Source organism: Mustela nigripes, chromosome 1, assembly GCF_022355385.1.
Source record: "Mustela nigripes isolate SB6536 chromosome 1, MUSNIG.SB6536, whole genome shotgun sequence".
NCBI classification, from domain to species: Eukaryota; Metazoa; Chordata; class Mammalia; order Carnivora; family Mustelidae; genus Mustela; species Mustela nigripes.
Genome location: NC_081557.1, coordinates 80,118,744 through 80,137,489, shown reverse-complemented (window position 1 = coordinate 80,137,489; position 18,746 = coordinate 80,118,744). Strand labels below are relative to the sequence as shown.

General features: G+C 50.9%; 1 protein-coding gene across 1 annotated transcript in view; it reads left to right on the top strand.

Annotated features, from left to right (window-relative positions):
• The window catches only part of ADAMTS15 (ADAM metallopeptidase with thrombospondin type 1 motif 15), a 25,942-nt gene extending 7,196 nt beyond the window's left edge, over positions 1-18,746 (top strand). Inside the window, exons 2-8 of the mRNA XM_059413694.1 lie at positions 5,180-5,312; positions 5,807-5,974; positions 6,211-6,494; positions 11,717-11,894; positions 12,910-13,091; positions 13,197-13,372; positions 15,227-18,746. Of these exons, the coding sequence (XP_059269677.1) occupies positions 5,180-5,312; positions 5,807-5,974; positions 6,211-6,494; positions 11,717-11,894; positions 12,910-13,091; positions 13,197-13,372; positions 15,227-16,001 (1,896 nt within the window). The 3' untranslated portion in view covers positions 16,002-18,746. The remainder of the gene's footprint in view (positions 1-5,179; positions 5,313-5,806; positions 5,975-6,210; positions 6,495-11,716; positions 11,895-12,909; positions 13,092-13,196; positions 13,373-15,226) is intronic.

The following is an 18,746-nucleotide window of genomic DNA, read 5'->3' as shown; positions in this document are numbered from 1 at the left end:
CACAGTGGAAAGAACACAGACTTGGAGTCAGGCACAGCTGAGTTTCAGTTCTGGCACTTGACTTTTCACAATGGACGTTGAATGAATCAGCCACTTGAACTTCACTTTCCTCATCCATAGAAGGACAATGACGATGACAATGGTACTGAGCTTAAAGGCAGTATCAAGGACAAGTTAGCAAATGTTCCAGAACAGCCACCCAGTTAATAGCATCTACTGTCATTGTTACTTTCGTGGTCACTCAGCACGTGTTTGTTGTTTTGAATAATTACCTATAGGTCCCTTGCCAGAACTTACATTTGGGACAGTCCTGTTTTGAACTATTTTGTTGCATTGCACTTGTAAGTATACTTAATATTTGTTTTTGTGTGGAAACCATAGCTCCAGCATTTGCCATTCCCCCTGACTTGTAAGCTCCTTTAAGCAAGACCTTTTTATATCTTTGTGGCCACTCCAGTGGGCCCCTGCATACTGCCGCTGTCCAGTATGTATTCATGGGAGGAAGGCACCGATGTCAGCGAAAGACTGTGTGTGGCTATGCGTGCTTAGGTGGTTCTTAGGTGCTTACTGGGCATCATTGTTCCAGACTTTGCAACTGTCAGGCTGCAGGGTTGGGAGAGGGAGTCTCAGGTTCTTCTGGCATTTCCTCTTGGCTCTTTGCCATCAGTTTTTGCCCTGGAGAGAGGAGAGGCCCCAGCAAGGAGCCAGCAGACATGGTGCAGAGCAGGGGGTCAGTGTGTCAGTGCAGGTGTGAGGCAAGGACTTAAGATCTTCCTCAGCCAGGAAGGGGACACAGGCATTGTGCTAAGAGCACTCTTGGCACTTAATCTTGCCATTTCCCTCTTCATCAGCCTCTCCCAGGCCTCTACCCACTTTGTGGCTAACATGCACTTTGGGGGCTGAGGGTATGGGGTGGACAGCCTTGCTATCTTGAGATTCCCTGGTCTCTTCATTTGTGGGGTGCATCTGTACCAGAAACATACTAATGCAAGGGAAGCATTCAGCTCTGAGGCTGTGCTTTTGGATTTCAACCTTCACTCTGCCTCTCCTTTCCTGTCTAACCTGGGGCTCACTTATCTTCTCTGAGCCTTATCTGTAAAATGGGCCTAATAATGACATGTCCCCCATGAAGCCATTGTGAAGATGTAATGAGCTAATAAGAAAAGCTCTTAGAACAGTGTCTGGTTCACAGGAGCAACCCAGTAAGTGCTCGCCACCAACATCGCGTTAGGTGTGCACCCTCACTTGAACAGATGATTTCCGAGAGAAAGCTTGGTCTTCCTGCAAGCTTCAGATTTCTCTGCTTCCTCATTGAGGTAATTCTTGTCTTAGTTATCTTCAGTCTCTCGCTGTAATGCCATTTTGTACACCTTGAGGAATTTATATTCCAGCGAAACCGAACCTGGATGGACCTGACCAGGGTGCATTCCCTTCTTCATCAGGCATCCTTAGCCACATTGCCCGGACACCTAGAATTGGTAGAATTTTTTTCTTCTAGCAAAACAAGGCCCTCCCATGTTTGGGGATCACAAAGAGCCATGGATTTGGGGTTGGACAAGGAAATACAGTGATGCATGGAAGAGATTGAGATGGAAACAAATTAAAGGCACAATATTAATACCAGTGTGGGTGGTTTTCAGCAGTAATTACGATATCCTGACTAGCATGCTGTGGTTCAGACCCAAGACCACTACTGGCCTTGGTGTCAAAAGGCATGGGGTTCAGTTCCCACGTTAAAAGTTTGGGTGAGAAATCTTAGTCCACCGAGCCTTAGTGTCCCCATCTGCAGAATGAGAGGGCGGCTCTGAAGTGGTGTGAGTGCGAGTCTTGGATGTTATGGTGTGGCCATGAAGATGAACCCTGCTCTTCCATGAAGAGGAAGTCGGTTACATGACAACATGTATTTTCTGCTGCATTAAAAAAAAAGTTAGCATGCCTGATTTTTGTAGGTCCTCCACCCTGTATGGCTGGAAAATATGAGCATCTCAGTGCATGGCAGGGCAAAGGAGAGGAGCTGAGAAGGAGGGCCGTAGGGAGTTGTGGTGGGGGGTGGAGGGAGTACGCCTGGGAAATGTGGATTGAGCCACTGCAAGGTGCTTGCTTGTTTGCCTTGTCTCCAACTGTGGTTCCGATCCTAAATTATTCTGTGAAGAAGGACAGTTAGAAAACAATAATCTGGGAGGACTAGGATCTTGGCCAAGGTGATTCTTGGGTTATCTGGAAAAGCAGCTGCAGCTTCAAGGAGAAATGGCAACTGACCAGAAATAGTGAGGTAGATAGGGGTTGGGTGGGAAGTGCCTACACCCTCCAGGCAAAAGGGACCAGAACAGTTTCTATTGCTGGAGACAAGTGCCTGAGCTGAAGAGGTGAAAGCAGTTTGAGTGCATCTGAGTTCATTCCAGAAGGGTGGAGATCTTCAGTGCCACAAATGAGGCACTGCTGAGCCTTGGGTACCCGCCTGTGGGCGTTCAAAGAACTAAGGTCCAGCGATTCTTCACTGGAGTCTCTGACTGGGGGAAGAGGGACAGGCAGAGCCTGTGATCCCAAACAGCTGCATCTTCCCACAGTGAAGACACTGGTTCCTGCGGGCTGGCTGCTTTCAACTACACCCTGACCCTCAGGAAATGCGCAGGCTCCTTCCTTGTTCCTCTTGTTTGATCCAGGGAAACCGGGATTTCTTGATGGAAAGAACAGGTTGCTCCTGGCCAGAAAGGGCCTGCAGCTGCATGTCTTCACTCCAGAGAGAACCCACCCTCCCAGGGAGGAAAGAGGCTCTTGACTTTAAGGACCTGCCAGCGGCAGAGGCAGGCTGCTGGACAGTGGAGGTCCAGCGGCTTCTGAGAGCCCTGTCTGAGCTGTCAGTCTGGCATCCTCATTTCTGCTGAGCAGCACAGGGGCTAGGACTCCGAATGTCCACATGGGTGACCTTCCCTTTCCTGGGAGTTAGTTTTGTGGGTTAGTAGACAAGATCAGGGTTCTTTCCATTCTGAAGTATATCATTCTTTGTGTTCCTTTTATAACCTAGAGAGGACCAGAGGGGGATGAGCACCCTGGGATTGGGGCAGGGACAGAGGCTTAATTAAGGCACTGGTCCAGTCTGGGTTTTAGCTGAGAACTGGCCCTTCTTCTGGAGGAGGAAACCCTGAGGAAAGAAGTGACCTGCCCAAAGTCACATATCTGCTTTGTGGTGGGGCCAGGACCAGAATCTAGCCTTCTTGGTTCTTCCTCCTGTGGCCTTTCTCTTACACAAAGCCAGCAGTGAGTGTGCATGGTGGCCCTGGGCAGTGTCCTGTTTGTCCTACAGGTTCTCCCTATGGGCTGTGACCACCAGACAAGAGTTTTCAGAGACTCCTGTCCAACCTCTTCTAGGTTTCAGAACTCTAGGGGAAGGAGAACTTTCTGGAAGGGTGAGCCTTTGGAGAAGAAAGACTATTTGGAAGAGGGGGAATTTGAGGTTCTCCCCAAGGGTTCCCCGAAGTGGCAGGCTTGCCATGTGTGAGCACAGAAGAGCAGATCAGATTTGACCCATGTACTCTGGAGTCTGATCGCCCTCTCCAATCTTTGGCCAGAGAAACTGTTAACTCATCATTAGGAGGTGTGACTGTCACCTGACCATGGGAAGCCAAGTTTGACTGCTCAGCTGGTAAACTTCTGAGCACTCTGGGTTAAATTTTGCTGATTTTCTGTACTATGACCACTTCCTCCTATGCCCCCAGCCCACCAACTCTGCTGCCTACCTTTCCCCCCATGTCAGCATGTGCCTGCACACGCATGTGCGCAAAGCTGTAAAGAGAAATGAAGATTGAGAACAGTTCTGGGGGGTGTTTCTGCGGATACCTTGGCTCCCATGGAGAACACACGCAGCTCTTTCTTTGCAGAGTTAACTTAGGGGTTGCTGAGCAATCAGTTTTGACGTGGTGGAAAGAGTGCTGATGGTATCCAATCATACAGACCCCAGTGCACATTTCTGCTCTGCGACTTGGACCTCTCTGAGTTTTGGCTTCCTTGACTGTGGAAGGTGATAATAGCTGTCATTTTTCCAGTGGGATGTTGTGAGGATGAAATATGGTCACGCGTGTGAAGTGCACACACGATGTCAGCATTTAATAAATCATCACCATGATTAGCTATGAGCATGAGCCTCAGTTTTCACCTTTGACAAATAGGTATAATAATATATCTGCCTCCTAACGCTGTTGGGGATGAAGTGAGATGATGCATGGAATAGTTTCTTGTCAACTGTAAAGAAAGGCAAGGATGTAATGCAGAGAACCCTAGTGTCACTGATTCAAAGGGTATTTTCTGTTAAGTGATAAGTATCTTATCCTATTTCCAACTCTTTGGCTCTTAAGGTATGTGGGTGCGTTGCTGGTCCATAATGCTCGATAAATTCATTGAGATATCTGCCCCGCTGCCCCACTTTGCCCTTCCACATCCCCAAAAACCCTTCCCATCGGGGTTGTTGCAGGAAGTCCTAGGTTCTGCTGCAAGTTAAGTTTTATTACAGAGAGAGGGACTGTCTTAGGCAGCGATCCATTGATTTTTTTCCTGAGCTTCTGCAGCCAGTTGAGCTGTGTCTGGATAGCTGCTCGTATCCACCTCAGTCCGCCTCCTCCCAGCCCAAGGAAGCCAAATCTCTGGCTTGGGTGGGTCCTTGGCCCGTGACCCTTTGGCTGAGAATCTGAGCTTAATTCATGGTTGTCCAAAGGCAATCGCTCAGCGAGGACTGAAAAGCTCAGGGCTGACTCCGGATGAGGAACACGCTTGTCTTTCACCCCCACCTGCCTCCGTTAGCCATAACCAGGGCCTCGCCTGGCTGTGGAACTCACCGTTTTCTGGCTTGGAAACCTATCTCTGCATACAGCAATGGCCTTGTGGTTTAATTTGTACCTCCTAATTTCCTCCCACAGGATGCCCCTGAGTAGGATTTGGGTAGAATCTTCTTAGAGACCCACAGGGCTTTTCTCCTGAAGCCTCCTCCCTCAGCCTGGGGTTGATTCCATGAATAACCCTGAAATGCTTTGGGAGAAAGGGGCTGGCTAGGAAGGTGCTGGGCTTGGTTGGGCTGGGAGCAGGGATGAGCTGGAATCTCCCATACGATGCCTTTTCTTCCCATCAGGTCCCTTCTGTAGCTGTCACTAATTTCTGGCTGGCTTCTGCTTCTCCCCTCACCTGGCAGGACCTGTGTGGGGCCACCACCTGTGATACGTTGGGCATGGCTGATGTGGGCACTATGTGTGACCCCAAGAGAAGTTGTTCCGTGATCGAGGATGATGGGCTTCCATCAGCCTTCACCACTGCCCATGAGCTGGGTAAGTCTAGAGGGGGGTTCTTGTGTGGAGGGCGTAGAACTCCCCTCTGGGGACTTTCTGGGTTTGTCCTGGGTGCTTTGGGCAGGAGGTAGACATTTATCTTTGCTTCTTCATGTCCTGAAGCCTTAGGGATCCTTTCTTAGGGTCAGCGTCTGCCTTGGCAATGGCTTGATTTTATTTTTTCCAGTTGCCCCAGCCCAGTTGGCCAGCCATATTGTCTGATTTAGCAGTCAGAGTATCTCATCAATCAGTCACTAAGGGGAGAATATTTTAAATACACTGCTGTCCCCACTGAGCCCACAGCCCAATGGACAGGACCGAGAACACAAGAACATCATCCTGACATTTGCAAAGCAGTCTCTCTCTAGGTTGAAATGACCAGCCTGAGAATTGCTGACTTGGGCTCTCTAGCTTCTCCGGCTGAGCCCTTCTCCTTGTAAAACTGCAGAGCCCACATCCTTCTACCCTCTGAGTCCTCTTGCCTCACCCCACAGGCCATGTGTTCAACATGCCCCATGACAATGTGAAAGTGTGCGAGGAGGTGTTTGGGAAACTCCGAGCCAACCACATGATGTCCCCAACACTCATCCAGATCGACCGTGCCAACCCCTGGTCTGCCTGCAGCGCTGCCATCATCACTGACTTCCTGGACAGTGGGCATGGTAAGCCAGGAGGACAGAGGAGGGATTTTGGTGCTGTCCCTGGAGAGAGTGCTCAGCACCTCTCTGGACCTGTCTTCTATGACCTTCAGTGTGCGTGACCCCCAAAGGGTTGGGCTCTCAAAGGGGGTCCATTGCACTGGCCCTTGCTTCATTGTCTCCCTACCATTTAGACTCTGGGCTGGCCACATCCCACTTTTCTCAACTCACCTCTCATGAATGCCCTTGGCTCCCCACAGGCGACTGCCTCCTGGATCCACCCAGCAAGCCTATCTCCCTGCCTGAGGACCTGCCTGGTACCAGCTACACCCTGAGCCAGCAGTGTGAGCTGGCCTTTGGCGTGGGCTCAAAGCCCTGTCCCTACATGCAGTACTGCACCAAGCTGTGGTGCACCGGCAAGGCGAAGGGGCATATGGTGTGCCAGACCCGCCACTTCCCCTGGGCAGATGGCACCAGCTGTGGCGAGGGCAAGTTCTGCCTCAAGGGGACCTGTGTGGAGAGACATAACCTCAACAAGTACAAGGTGAGTGTGTGGGAGCTGCATAGCAGCTCCTGGGGCTGCTGGGGCCTGGGGGTGGACTTGGATGTGTCCGGGGGGAACAGCTTTGCTGCGTGGCCGGAACTGTGCACATCGCAGCTCGGTGTCTCTGTCTTCCTGTCTGGGTTCCTCTTCCTGTCTTGATTCTGAGACTGGAGACAAGACATACGGTAGGTCAGAGAACTTGCTGAAGCCTTCCTTAGACATGGGGGAGAAGGCTCGCCCCGGGCGCCAGGAGGCCCAGCCCTGAGCTCTGGGCCTCATCCTACCTGGGGAGGAGCCTGAACCCAAAGCCCCACACTAGATCTTCGACATTCCTCACTGGTTGGCTCCTTCCAGCCCCCACTCCTCCTTTTATCAGTTATTTCTGAGTGTGTTTGGTTTCCAGGGAGCTCTGGGCCAGAGGGGAGCCAGGCTCATCTCTGAAAGGAACCAGATCCCTGGGCAGGCTCCAGTAATTTCCTACATCCCGAACCCAGCTTCGCTTTTTGTCAAGATTGGTTTTTGAAGCTGAAACAAAATAGAGCAAAAGTTTTTCTTTCTTTCTTTCTTTTCTTTTTTTCTGGTAAAAAAAGACTATCAGTTGAATAGGAACAAATCCCAAACCCCACATGCTCTCTGAATATAATCAAAACTTCAGGTTAGGGGTTGGGGTCACAGAGGGATTGGGACTTTGTCAGCCAGAAATAAGGTGTCCCTCCTCTCCCTTGATCCTGGTGATGGTCCCTTTCCCAGCCCTGCCTCTGCTGCAGACCACCTTGACTGGGGGTGTAGTACGTGGAGACCATAACATAAAAAAGCATTTGCCAGCACTTCATCAGCTGCCCTGAGCTGGGTTTCATACACAATTATGTAAGATCTTTTTCTGTGTTTTGGTAACATGTATTTAATTAAGCCATTAGCCCTTTACTGGGCACCAGCCTGCTGTGTTTAGAGAACTGTGCGAGATATTGTGGTCGTCAGAAAAAGAAATAAAACTTGGGTCGTGTCTCAGTGGGCTCACAGTCTAGTGGGGAAACTAGAAATGTTCCTGTGATCCCAGACACAGAGAAGGTGTGTTCTGTTAAGACTGAAGTGTGAAACATGTCCTGGGAGAATAAGGGATGAAAGACTGATGATGACTAGAGAGGTCTGAACAAACTTTGGTGAGGAGATCAGGTTTGGAGAGAGCCTTGAGGGTCTCAACAGGCAGAGAGGTGGGGCAAGCTGGAGGGCTAGACGGGCTGGGGCTCTATGGGAAAGATCTTTGGGGGCATGGTTTAGGGCTAGTCTGGGCTTGCCTTGACCACCAGGCTGTGGGTTTAAATTAGACGGTCCTGAGGACAGGCCAGCCATGGCCAGCTCCTTCTCTTGGGAAGATGAGTCTAGTGGATAAAGACATTGCCCAAGAGGATATTGGCTATAGGAAACAGGAAATGTGATCTGAGAAGCCTGTGGAAAGATGATCCATCAGCAGCAAAATCCACTACATCCTCAATCTCTTTTCTGGACGGTCCCTTCTCCACCCTGGCCCTTCGTGGAGGATACTGCCCTAATCAGCAGAGGTCAAAGCACAAAGCTTATCTTCCTAATCACACAGCTTCCTTGTGCCCAGCTGCCCCCCCCGGCCCCCCTGCCGGCAGAATCTCAGGTGCCATAATCGCACTCTGACCACCAAGGCCCTGTTGTCTGGCCCTTTAGTCTGGACTCCAACAGTTCTTCAGCTCCACTTGCTCTTCTCATGCCTTCATCCACCTTCTTCTTGAGATTCCATGGACCATGGTTACAACCACTCCTTCAGGTATGCTTGCGGCTCCCATATTCCTGCCTCTCTTTCTTGGCTATACTCACTTGGATGAGCTACCGTCCTGGTGAAATCCAGCTCCCACCTGTTCAGCTGGGCCAGTGTGGGTGAGTGTGGCTGGAGAGAGACACGGAACCGTGCTCAGCAGTCTCAGTTTAAACTAATGACCTGACAAGTAGGTGGGCCCGGAATGCCGCTCAGCAGGCATCTCATATTTTATTGGCTTTACTGCACTCATTCTCCCCGTGTCCTGCACGATCATGTCACACCTTTGCCTCTCTCCTCCATTACCAACTCGTTCTCCTCATTTCCACTCCAGCCAGTGACCTTTCTTCCTATCTCATTAAGAAAAAAGAAGCAATCAGTAATCCCATGAGAACGTCCACCAGCTCCCACCTCCACATCTGCCGTCAGCCCACTTCTGTGCCTGTAATCTCTACCTTTCCTCCTTTGTGATGGATGAGCTGTCCACGCTCTCACTGGAGGCCCGGCACTGTGCTTTGCACTTAGGATACTATCCCCTCTATTCAAGAAAAGCACTCCTTTAATTCTTCCGTCTCTCTCCTGCAGTGTCAGATTTCCCCTCTCTCGAGCCGAATCATTCCTATCAGGATACAGACTTGCTGTAATTCCTCCCACCTTAAACAAACTTCTCCTAATCCTACTTCCTCTCCATAAATCACAGTCTCTCTCTCTCTGACTCCCTTTACCACAAAGTTCCTGGAAAGAGTGGTATGAAATTGCTCTCTCTGGTTCCCGTCTTACCATTTTCTCTCTGGAGCCCATTCCAGTCTGGCTTTCAGTCCTACTCTTCCTCTAAAAATAACTCTCACTATAGTCGCCAAATGGCCTCTACACTGCTGAAGTCCGTGATTGATTATCGTTCCTCATATTGCCTGACCTGTTAGCGGCATTTGACACAGCTGATTACCCTCTCCTCTGGGAACACGGGCTCCACTGCGTCTTGGTATCCCCCCCACCCCCTTACTGGCTGCCCCTTCTGGTCCCCTTCACTGGATCTTCCTCATACTCTCGTTTTTCCAATGTTGGGCATTCTAGCACTGTCCTTAGCCCTCCTCCCTATCACACTGACCTCTTTGGTGATCTAGACCAAAGACTTTAAGTATCACTTACATTTATACGTTGAAGTCCCCCAGATTTGTATCTCCAGCCCAGACCTCTGTCCTGAACTACAGATGGGCACATCTCATTGAATCTTAACACTTCCATCCGGATAACCGATAAGCATCCTAAACATGACGTGTGTAAGACCGAGCTCCCATCCGCCCACTGCTTGGGCCAACCCTCTTTTCTCTCACATCCATCCCTCTGATATTTTAGTAACTCCTGTTGACTCTATCTTTAAAACAGAGCCAGAATTGAGTCTTTTTTTTTTTTTTTTTTAAACCATCTTATCTGCAGTCACCCTGCTCCAAGCTACTTTGGATGATTGGTCTTGTACCCTAAGTGATCTCCTTGCTGCCGGTCTTCTTACAGATTGTTCCCACCATAGCAGCGGGAAGGATCATTTACAATGTAGCTCAGGTCATGCCCATCCTCAGAACTCTTCAGGGGCTCTCCTCTTTGCTCAGGATGGTGAGCCCTATCTCTGCCTTCATCTCCTGCTTCTCTTCCTCTTGTGAGGCTGGAGTACTCTAGGCTTGTCCCTAGCGTCTTTGCACTGCTCCTTCTGTCTGGAATATTCTTGCCCTCATATCTGCTCAACTCCCTCTTGTACTTCCTTCAGATCTTTTCACTAGGGTCACCTCTGCAATGAAGCTCCGTGACCCCTGTAATATAGAGCAGCTCACCTCCCCCTCTCCCACCTGCATTTGACCCCTCCTATAAGCACAGGCTTATCTTTAGTTTCTTCTGCTGGATTGCAGTCACTGGGAGAGCAGGGATTTTCTGCACAAGGTGCCAGGCATTAGTGAGAATGCAACAAATATTTGGCGAATGAATGGCACGTGGTAGGGCAGGAGTGTTTTCTGGGGGATGAATGTTTTCTGTAGGTACAGGTGATACCAGGGTAAAAACAAAAGTAACAACCACCACCACCACACAGCATCATCTCAGAAGCCACAGAGACAATGTGAAGAACTGAAGGAAAACTGGAGATAGCGAGGTCTAAGCACAGACTCTTCTAGTCTATGGAGGGTCATCTCAGACCTTTGAAAGAGCAGCTTCCCTGGTGTGATGGGGACCAAGCCCATGGTGCAAGGCACTGAGGAGAGAGGAGGCGCAAAGAGCAGATGTAGACACTCCTAGGGAATGAAAGGCTGGAATGAGGTGGGGCGCTGGCTGGAGGAGGAAGCAGGGCTATGGGCCAGTGTTTCTCTCACAGGAGGAGAGACATGTTGACACAGTGACACAAGAGCTATCCGACCAGGGAGACAGACTATGCTGCATGTGTGCATAAACTAATGTATTTACGTGACATGCATCCAGTTCCTGACCAGCTCCACGAGGGTTAGTCTCTTTGGAGGATGCATGACAACATTTTAATCCCAGGCTTGTACAACTGGGCTGCTTCCCCTGTTGCCCAACTGATGTGCGTTCAGGGGATGAAAACTCGCTTTGCTGGCATCCTAAGAAAAACATAATGAAGATACATTTTCGACCCCTTCCCCACCCTCTTAAAAAATGAAACAACACTGCATCATTCACCTCGAAGCCAAATAGAGTTTTAGGATTGCTTTGTAGTTTCCTATCTTCATCTCCTCCAAGCACAAACACTAGAACCTCTTCGAGTGAAACTTTCTCAGATTCAGCTCCTGATTAAGCTGAACATCTGGTTAAGTCTGGTTGGGAGAGAAGTCAGAATTATAGAACACTGACAAAGAAAAATATCCAGATATCTAGGGCAACAAGGTTTCCTGGCAAGCCTGGGGGCTGCTGCTGCCTCAGATTAAGAGATTTGTGTCTCCAACAGTAGTAGGTATGGAGAACCTCTGAACTTTTGTTCCGTGGCAAGCACAGTGCTAGGAATTTTCATACATGTTGCATCATTTAAAGTTCTGTCTGATCTCACACCTGAGTATTATTGGCCCCATTTTTGCAGATAAAGCCCTTGAAATTTAAAGAGGTTTTACTACTTGCTCAAGACCACCCATATGGTGAGGACAGAGGCAATGATAGAACTTGGCCATCTGACTCCAGAGCCCAAAGGGGCCTCTCTTCTGAGCAGCCTCATTTATAACTGGGTGCAGTTGGCACAGGTTAATTACCATGTTGAAGTGTTGCCTGGGCACTGTGTGTGCTGACCGTTTGCTTGCTATTTTCCCACTTCCCCCGTGTGATGCACAGTGGATTTCCTTCTGGTGGGATGGGACCATGAGGCTGTACCCGTGTAACCCTTCTGCAGGGTTAGAGTGTGGATGTGCAGCTCAACCCCTGCATGAGTATGACGGACTCTTTCTTATAGGTGGACGGCTCCTGGGCCAAGTGGGAGCCCTATGGAACCTGCTCACGCACCTGCGGCGGGGGCGTGCAGCTGGCCCAGAGGCAGTGCAGCAACCCTACCCCTGCCAATGGGGGCAAGTACTGTGAGGGAGTGAGAGTGAAATACCGATCCTGCAACCTGGAGCCCTGCCCCAGCTCAGGTGAGGAGGGGACGGCCCCTCTCCCACCCCCTTTCCCCCACTTCCTGGCTGCAGATTACTGCAATCAAGATTCTTTCCTCTAGGGCCAATTCTGGAAGTGCAGAAGAGCAGATTCCTCTTGGGATCACTTCTTTGCCCACTCCCCTTGGGCAGGGGTGTTTTATTCTTGATGCTTAGGCTGGGAACCTAAGTGCACCAAGGGAATGATGCACTAGATCTACCCTTATTTAAGAACTCACAAGCCCATCTTCATGAGCAGGAATTCTTTATCCAGGGTCCATGAGCTTGGGAGGAAAGGAAATTACATCTCTATTTTTACTAGCCTCTTTTAATTTAAATTTTTTATTTCCTTCAATTAGAGTTTAATATTATTTTGCTGCTGTTTCTATCTACAATTTATTATGTCTTCTAATTAGGCAACAAACTGTAATACTATTAGCAGTACCTGTGACTTTGTCACCAATGGAAATCATGGATATTTCTATATGACATTTCAGTTGGTGGGATTTCTCAGAATGTCATTTATTCACGTCATGACTTGAAAATGACAGTGGTTATTAGAATCGTTGTATCTTATGAACTGGATTAACAAGCACAAATATCACAAATATGTTTCAATATATATTGATAGTTGTCTATCAGTATAATTGGTATTGTTTGGAACCTATGTAATTTATTTTATCCACTTAATAACATCCTGAAAATAGTTTCAAAAGACTCCTGAGGGGTTTGATAGTCCCAAACTCTCAGGGGTACCTGTTATCCCAGATGGAGAATTGGAGGTCAGATCACTGGAGAAGTTGGCAGAGCTCCTGGGGGAGGCATGGTCGTCTGCAACCTGCATCCTTTGGTCCTAGTCTACTTTAGTTCTTTGAGATGGGGTGGCGTCAGTGATGAGGGTAACTTGGCTGAGGGGAAGGGCTGTTGGAACCACAGGCAGCTGAGCATCCTGGTGAGGGCAATCCCAGCACTGCCCCTCCCTTTAGCTTCCTGCCTGTGCTTCCTCCCTCCTCAGCTTCCAGCAAGAGCTTCCGGGAGGAGCAGTGTGAGGCTTTCAACGGCTATAACCACAGCACCAACCGGCTTACCCTTGCCGTGGCATGGGTGCCCAAGTACTCCGGCGTTTCTCCTCGGGACAAGTGCAAGCTCATCTGCCGAGCCAATGGCACTGGCTACTTCTATGTGTTGGCACCGAAGGTGAGTGGGTGTGGGGCAGGAGACCAAAGCGGAGAGAAAGTCTCTGGAGAGGCATCTGGCTGAGCTGCCCCTCTCTCCTTTTCTGCCCCACTGGGGCCACTGCAGGTGGTGGATGGTACACTGTGTACTCCTGACTCCACCTCGGTCTGTGTCCAAGGCAAGTGCATCAAGGCTGGCTGTGACGGGAACCTGGGCTCCAAGAAGAAATTCGACAAGTGTGGGGTGTGTGGGGGCGACAATAAGAGCTGTAAGAAGGTGACAGGCCTCTTCACCAAGCCCATGTGAGTTCTGGGTCCTGGAGCAGGGGGAGGAGGGCTGAGGGCAGCTGTCCCAGGTGATGAAAGCTTGGGTCAGACTGGGGTAAACCAGCAGTGCCCTTACTGGAGAGGCCACTCGGACTCTTCCTCTGAGAGTATGACGTTCATTCATTCATTCATTCATTCATTCCTTTATCCATTCATCTGTCAAGCAGAGATGAATGCTTGGTAAGTCCACTACTGAACAGGAGATGCTAGTTAAGGAGATGGCAGAGGGTCATTATGGTCTGTCTAGAATTCTAGAGTGAGACTCACCTGTGTTCAAATCTCAGTTCCCCATTTTCTGGATGACCTTGAGCATGTGACACAATCTTTGGAATGCTGGATTTGCTCATTTATACAGTAGGTATGACATGAATATATTTCCTGTTGTGCTGTTGTGAAGATGAAGGTGTTAAAATGCTAAGCATTTTACTTGGTACATAATAAATGCTCACTAAGTGTTCATGATGACGATCACAAAACAAAACAAGCCTAGAGACACATGTGACAGCCTCCCCATCTCACAGAGGCTGAGACCCTGTCCCCAGGGGTGAGACTGAGCTGAGAACGGCAATAAACAGCAGAGCAGGGGGCCAAGACCAAAGAATTCCCTCTTCCTGGGAGATGTGTGTAGGGTCAGCTGAAGAAATGTCTATAGGTCTCTCCAATTCCTACCTCCAGAGCTGGGGTTCCTGGCTTTCTGAAGTCCAGCATATTCCCTTATATTTTCAAGGGGAATGTGCTCCTTGGAAAGTCCTGACCCATGGTCTGGAAGAATCTGGGGGAAGCAGAGAGTTGAGCAGGGATATGGTGGGCTCTGAAAAGTTGGGAGTCCAAGGTCTAGATGGCTATCCAGGAGTCTCCGCTGCCCCCTCTGGACACAGTGCACTCTGCTGGGCCCCTAGCTGGGCAGCTTTTCTGGGAACTGGGGGCACTGCAAGTGGATGGCATTCACAGGGATCTGAGGGGGAGGCCAAGTGGAGAATTAAAGGTAAATATTCCCAGACTTGCTTCACTGGCTAAATGGCAGATGCCCCCTTTGTAGACTAGTAGGGCTGGTAGGAGCCTTAGAAAGCATCTAGTTTGACCTCCTCATTGTATAGGTGAGGACACCGGAACCCAGAGAGATGAATATGCTTGAGCCACCATGGGGCTGGTATCCAAGGCTTGATCTGGGGGCCCGACTGCAGGGCCAGTGTGTCTCAGAATGGTGTCTGGCCCCAGCCTTGGACTCAGGGACTGTAGACTTATCTTCTTCCCCTCCTCTCCTCCTTCTCACAGTTAATACATATTTAGTGCTTACTGGGTGGCAGGCCCTAGGCCATAGGCTTTATGGGCTTTAATGAGGTATATGTGATTATGATCTTCATTATCCAGGTGAGGCACTGAGAAGCTTAGAGACTTATCCAAGGCCAACAGCTAGGCCAGTGGTAGGGATGGGTCTGGCTCTAAAACCTTGGCTTTACTTTGCCTTAGGATTTACCACAGTATAGAGGCCCCTGGGTGGACTGTCGGTTGAGCGTCAGACTCTTGGTTTCGGCTCAGGTCATGATCTCATAATCTCGTGATTATGACAATCATAGTTATGATTATGACCTGAATAAAAAAGGTTGCACACAGTCAGGGTGTGTAACTCTAGATGATGTGGTGACAATCTCATACCGTCTTTCAGTTTGTGTGCCTCCCGACTTCCTGAGGGGCAGTTGAAGCCATCTGCCTAGTCTTTGTTCTCTGCCAGCTTGGGTTTCTGAAAGGGGAATCAGCTGTGACTATTTTGGGAGAGAGGGCCTTACGTCCAGGCATCTGTCTAAGGCACAATCCCCTTTTCCACCACAGGCACGGCTACAATTTTGTGGTGGCCATCCCTGCGGGTGCCTCGAGCATTGACATCCGCCAGCGTGGCTACAAGGGGCTGGTTGGAGACGACAACTACCTGGCCCTGAAGAACAGCCAAGGCAAGTACCTGCTCAATGGGCACTTCGTGGTGTCGGCCGTGGAGCGGGACCTGGTGGTAAAGGGCAGCCTACTGCGCTACAGTGGCACGGGGACGGCGGTGGAGAGCCTGCAGGCCTCCCGGCCCATCCTGGAGCCCCTGACTGTGGAGGTCCTCTCCGTGGGCAAGATGACACCACCCCGGGTCCGCTATTCCTTCTACCTTCCCAAAGAGCCTTGGGAGGACAAGGCCTCCCACCCCAAGGACCCCCGTGGCTCCTCGGTGCACCACAACAGTGTCCTCAGCCTCTCCAATCAAGTGGAACAGCAGGACGACAGGCCCCTGGCGCGCTGGGTGGCAGGCAGCTGGGGGCCTTGCTCTGTGAGCTGTGGCAGTGGCCTGCAGAAGAGGGCGGTCGACTGTCGTGGGCCCCCAGGGCCACGCTCCACGTCTGCCTGTGATGCAGCCCATCGGCCAGTGGAGATGAGAGCCTGTGGGGAACCCTGCCCGACCTGGGAGCTCGGCGCCTGGTCGCCCTGCTCCAAGAGCTGTGGCCGGGGATTTAAGAGGCGTCCGCTCAAGTGTTTGGGCCCTGGAGGGCGGCTGCTGGCCCGGGACCAGTGCAACTTGCGCCGGAAGCCCCAGGAGCTGGACTTCTGTGTCTTGAGGCCGTGCTGAATGGGACTGTCCTTTTCTCCTCCTCACTCTCCGCCCCATTGGTGCTGCCAGGGCTCTGGCCAGCTGGAGCCATGGGCAGAGGGCGGTGGCCGGGTGTCAAGGCCATAACGTCACTCACTTCCAGGGACAAGGACCATGGGCAGGGCTAAGAGGTCCCTTCCTCCTCCCTGGCCTGGGCGGGGGAAGCCAAGTGACTAACACACAGTCTACCTCACGCCCGGCTCCTCCAGGGCCCAGTCTCTGGGAGAGGCTGAGAGGTGCGGGCACTGGGTAGAGGCTCTGGGGCCCAGTTTCCGAGGGACCTGGAGGATGGGCACCTCCCAGGCAGAACTTCAGGGACCTTGGCCCCCGTAAGGGAGGCCACAGGCTGCTGGAAGAGCCATGGCCCAGCAGCTTGGCACCCTCAGGTGGCCCCGGGGGCTCTAAGCCGTTTCTGAACAAGGCAGGTTTCTATGGTGCTGTCAGCCCGCCTTTCCTTTCTGACTGACCAGGACTGAATAATGAAAAACACAATGGCTGGTGTGGGCAGAAACTGGTAGGAGAGTGGGGTGAGGAATAACAAGTCTGGGAAGAGGTTTATGTGTAGGGGGAGTCCGGAGCTTTCTCATCTTCCTTCTACTCCTGACCCTCCGTCAAGAGCTGCCTCTTCTTCCTGTGTTGTCCAGGACATTAGGCTGGGTGGAGGGCTTCCAAGTATGTGCTCGCTGAGGCTTTGCAAATAGGTACTGGAAGTCAATAAGGAGTCTATTGCCTTCTTCAGGAAGGATTGGACCATTGAAAAAAGATGGAAGGGATGATGGATTCTGTGGTGAAACAGGGAGCTTGAGCAGTGGCCTAGAATGTTCTGTGTCACTGGGACGGGGCTTGAGGTTTGGGGCAATGTCACCCTGGGATGGGGAGAAGTCCTCAGTTTCAATGACTCCTTCCTCCAGAGAGGTAGGTATAAATAGGGCTGCTGCCTTGGGCTCTGTGTTGCCTCAGAGAACCTTCAGAGTGGCCACTAAGAGGGACGTGGGAGATGCCCAGGAGGGTTAGGTGCTGAACATCCATATGCCTGGAGGTGGGTCCTTCATCTGGACAGCTACATGTGGTCTGGCTTTGGGCACATCACATGGCATTGCAGTTGGATAATGGGGTTCACTGTTTGCTACCTCAGGCTATGCTCTTTGGGTACACACACCTGTCCCTTCCCTGGGGCAGTGGTGACTCTGGTGCTTCCAGTGGACCTGGCTGTTGTCCTCTGCAGACTGAGCTGCCCAGACACAAAGATAAGCGTGTGGTACATGGCTTCCTTCCCCCAGAGCCTGGCCACCCACTAGGGCTCCAAAAATGAAAGCAGGATCTCAGGTGCCTTGGGGACAGGCTTCAGGAGACACAACAATCAATGACCTAAAAAAAAAGAAAGTCAGAAAGAAAGAAAATCAATGACCTGACCCAGAGGCACTTGGCAGCCACCAAAGGGAACTCCTGTCTATCCTAGAGACCTGTTGGGGCTGTAGAAACCAGGGTGTTTCCTGGCGCTCCAAGTGGGAAGATGTTCTGGGGTGAGAGAGTGTTTGGTCAAGCAGGGTATTTCTTGAGGGTGCAGCTGCTCCCGCACGAATGTGGGAGATTCTGCTTCTGAGTTAGGTAATATGTCCTGGACTTTAGTGAGGTGATACGGGGGCAAGTGTCTTCCCTGAGAAAGGGCCTCAGTCCTTTTATTTGGCTTCCCCTAGTAGGCAGACTCCACAAACCAGCCATTCAGGTAAACCTCTGGGATGGTGCTCTAATCCCAGCCCAGCCCTGGGCTGAGCCCTTGACCGGAACCCCCACAGCAGGGTAGAGGGCGTGTGGATCTCTGAAGCAGAGCTGCAGCCATTCCTGGAGAATGAAGCAAGGAGGAATCTTCCTCCCTGTATAGAGAAACCGTGGGGCTGAGACCATCAAAAGGACGCAGGGCACCAGGGCAGATGTAGACCCCCACTAGCCGACGATAGCACTGCTCTCCGTGCTTGGTGCACCCCTCGGTGAGGAGAGGGTGGCGCGGGGGCTGTGCAGAACGGGCAGGGGAATGGGGAGGGGGGGAAGGGTGCTGCCATCAGTGGGGGTGACTAGTCCCCTAGCAGAGCAGCTTTAGAAATCATTTCAAGGAGAGACGACCTATCTTGTTCCTGACACAAGCTGGGTTTCAAATGCTCTTTTCTGTCATGATTTTTTTTTCTCATTTTTAAAAGAAGTATGACCAAGACAACTTGGGAGGTTTGTCTTATCTTTGACCATTTTGCTAATCCAACCATGTTCTCCAAGGCTGAGCAGAGACGAGCCTCAAGGTACAGATTTCTGGTGATGGAATGAAAAGGTGGTATCTCATATCTATAGAAGACGAGGAAGATTCTGGGGGTTCCAGAGTCTTCGTCCATGGGGTGTGGACCAGTAAGGATCTGGGCTCAGGAGTCCCCTGCCTCCTCTGCCCTTTGTGTGCACTGATTGGAGGAGTCCAACTTTGTGAGCCTGGCCGTGTTGGAGTAGGGGGCTGGGGTGAGCTGAAGGGCTTGGTTGTTCCCAGCCTGGGAGTTGGCTCCCGAAGGCACTAGACACTGTCACTTACAGAGCCCCCCTTTTGTGTTTGGTTCTTTCGCATTCCACGTGCAGCAGACGGATGGAAGGACCTAGGTCCTGGCTGGACTGTGTATACTGTGTATACATGGGAGCTGGCTGCTGCGGGGACAACAGCCTGCTCCTAATAAAGTTGTAAGTATTTAA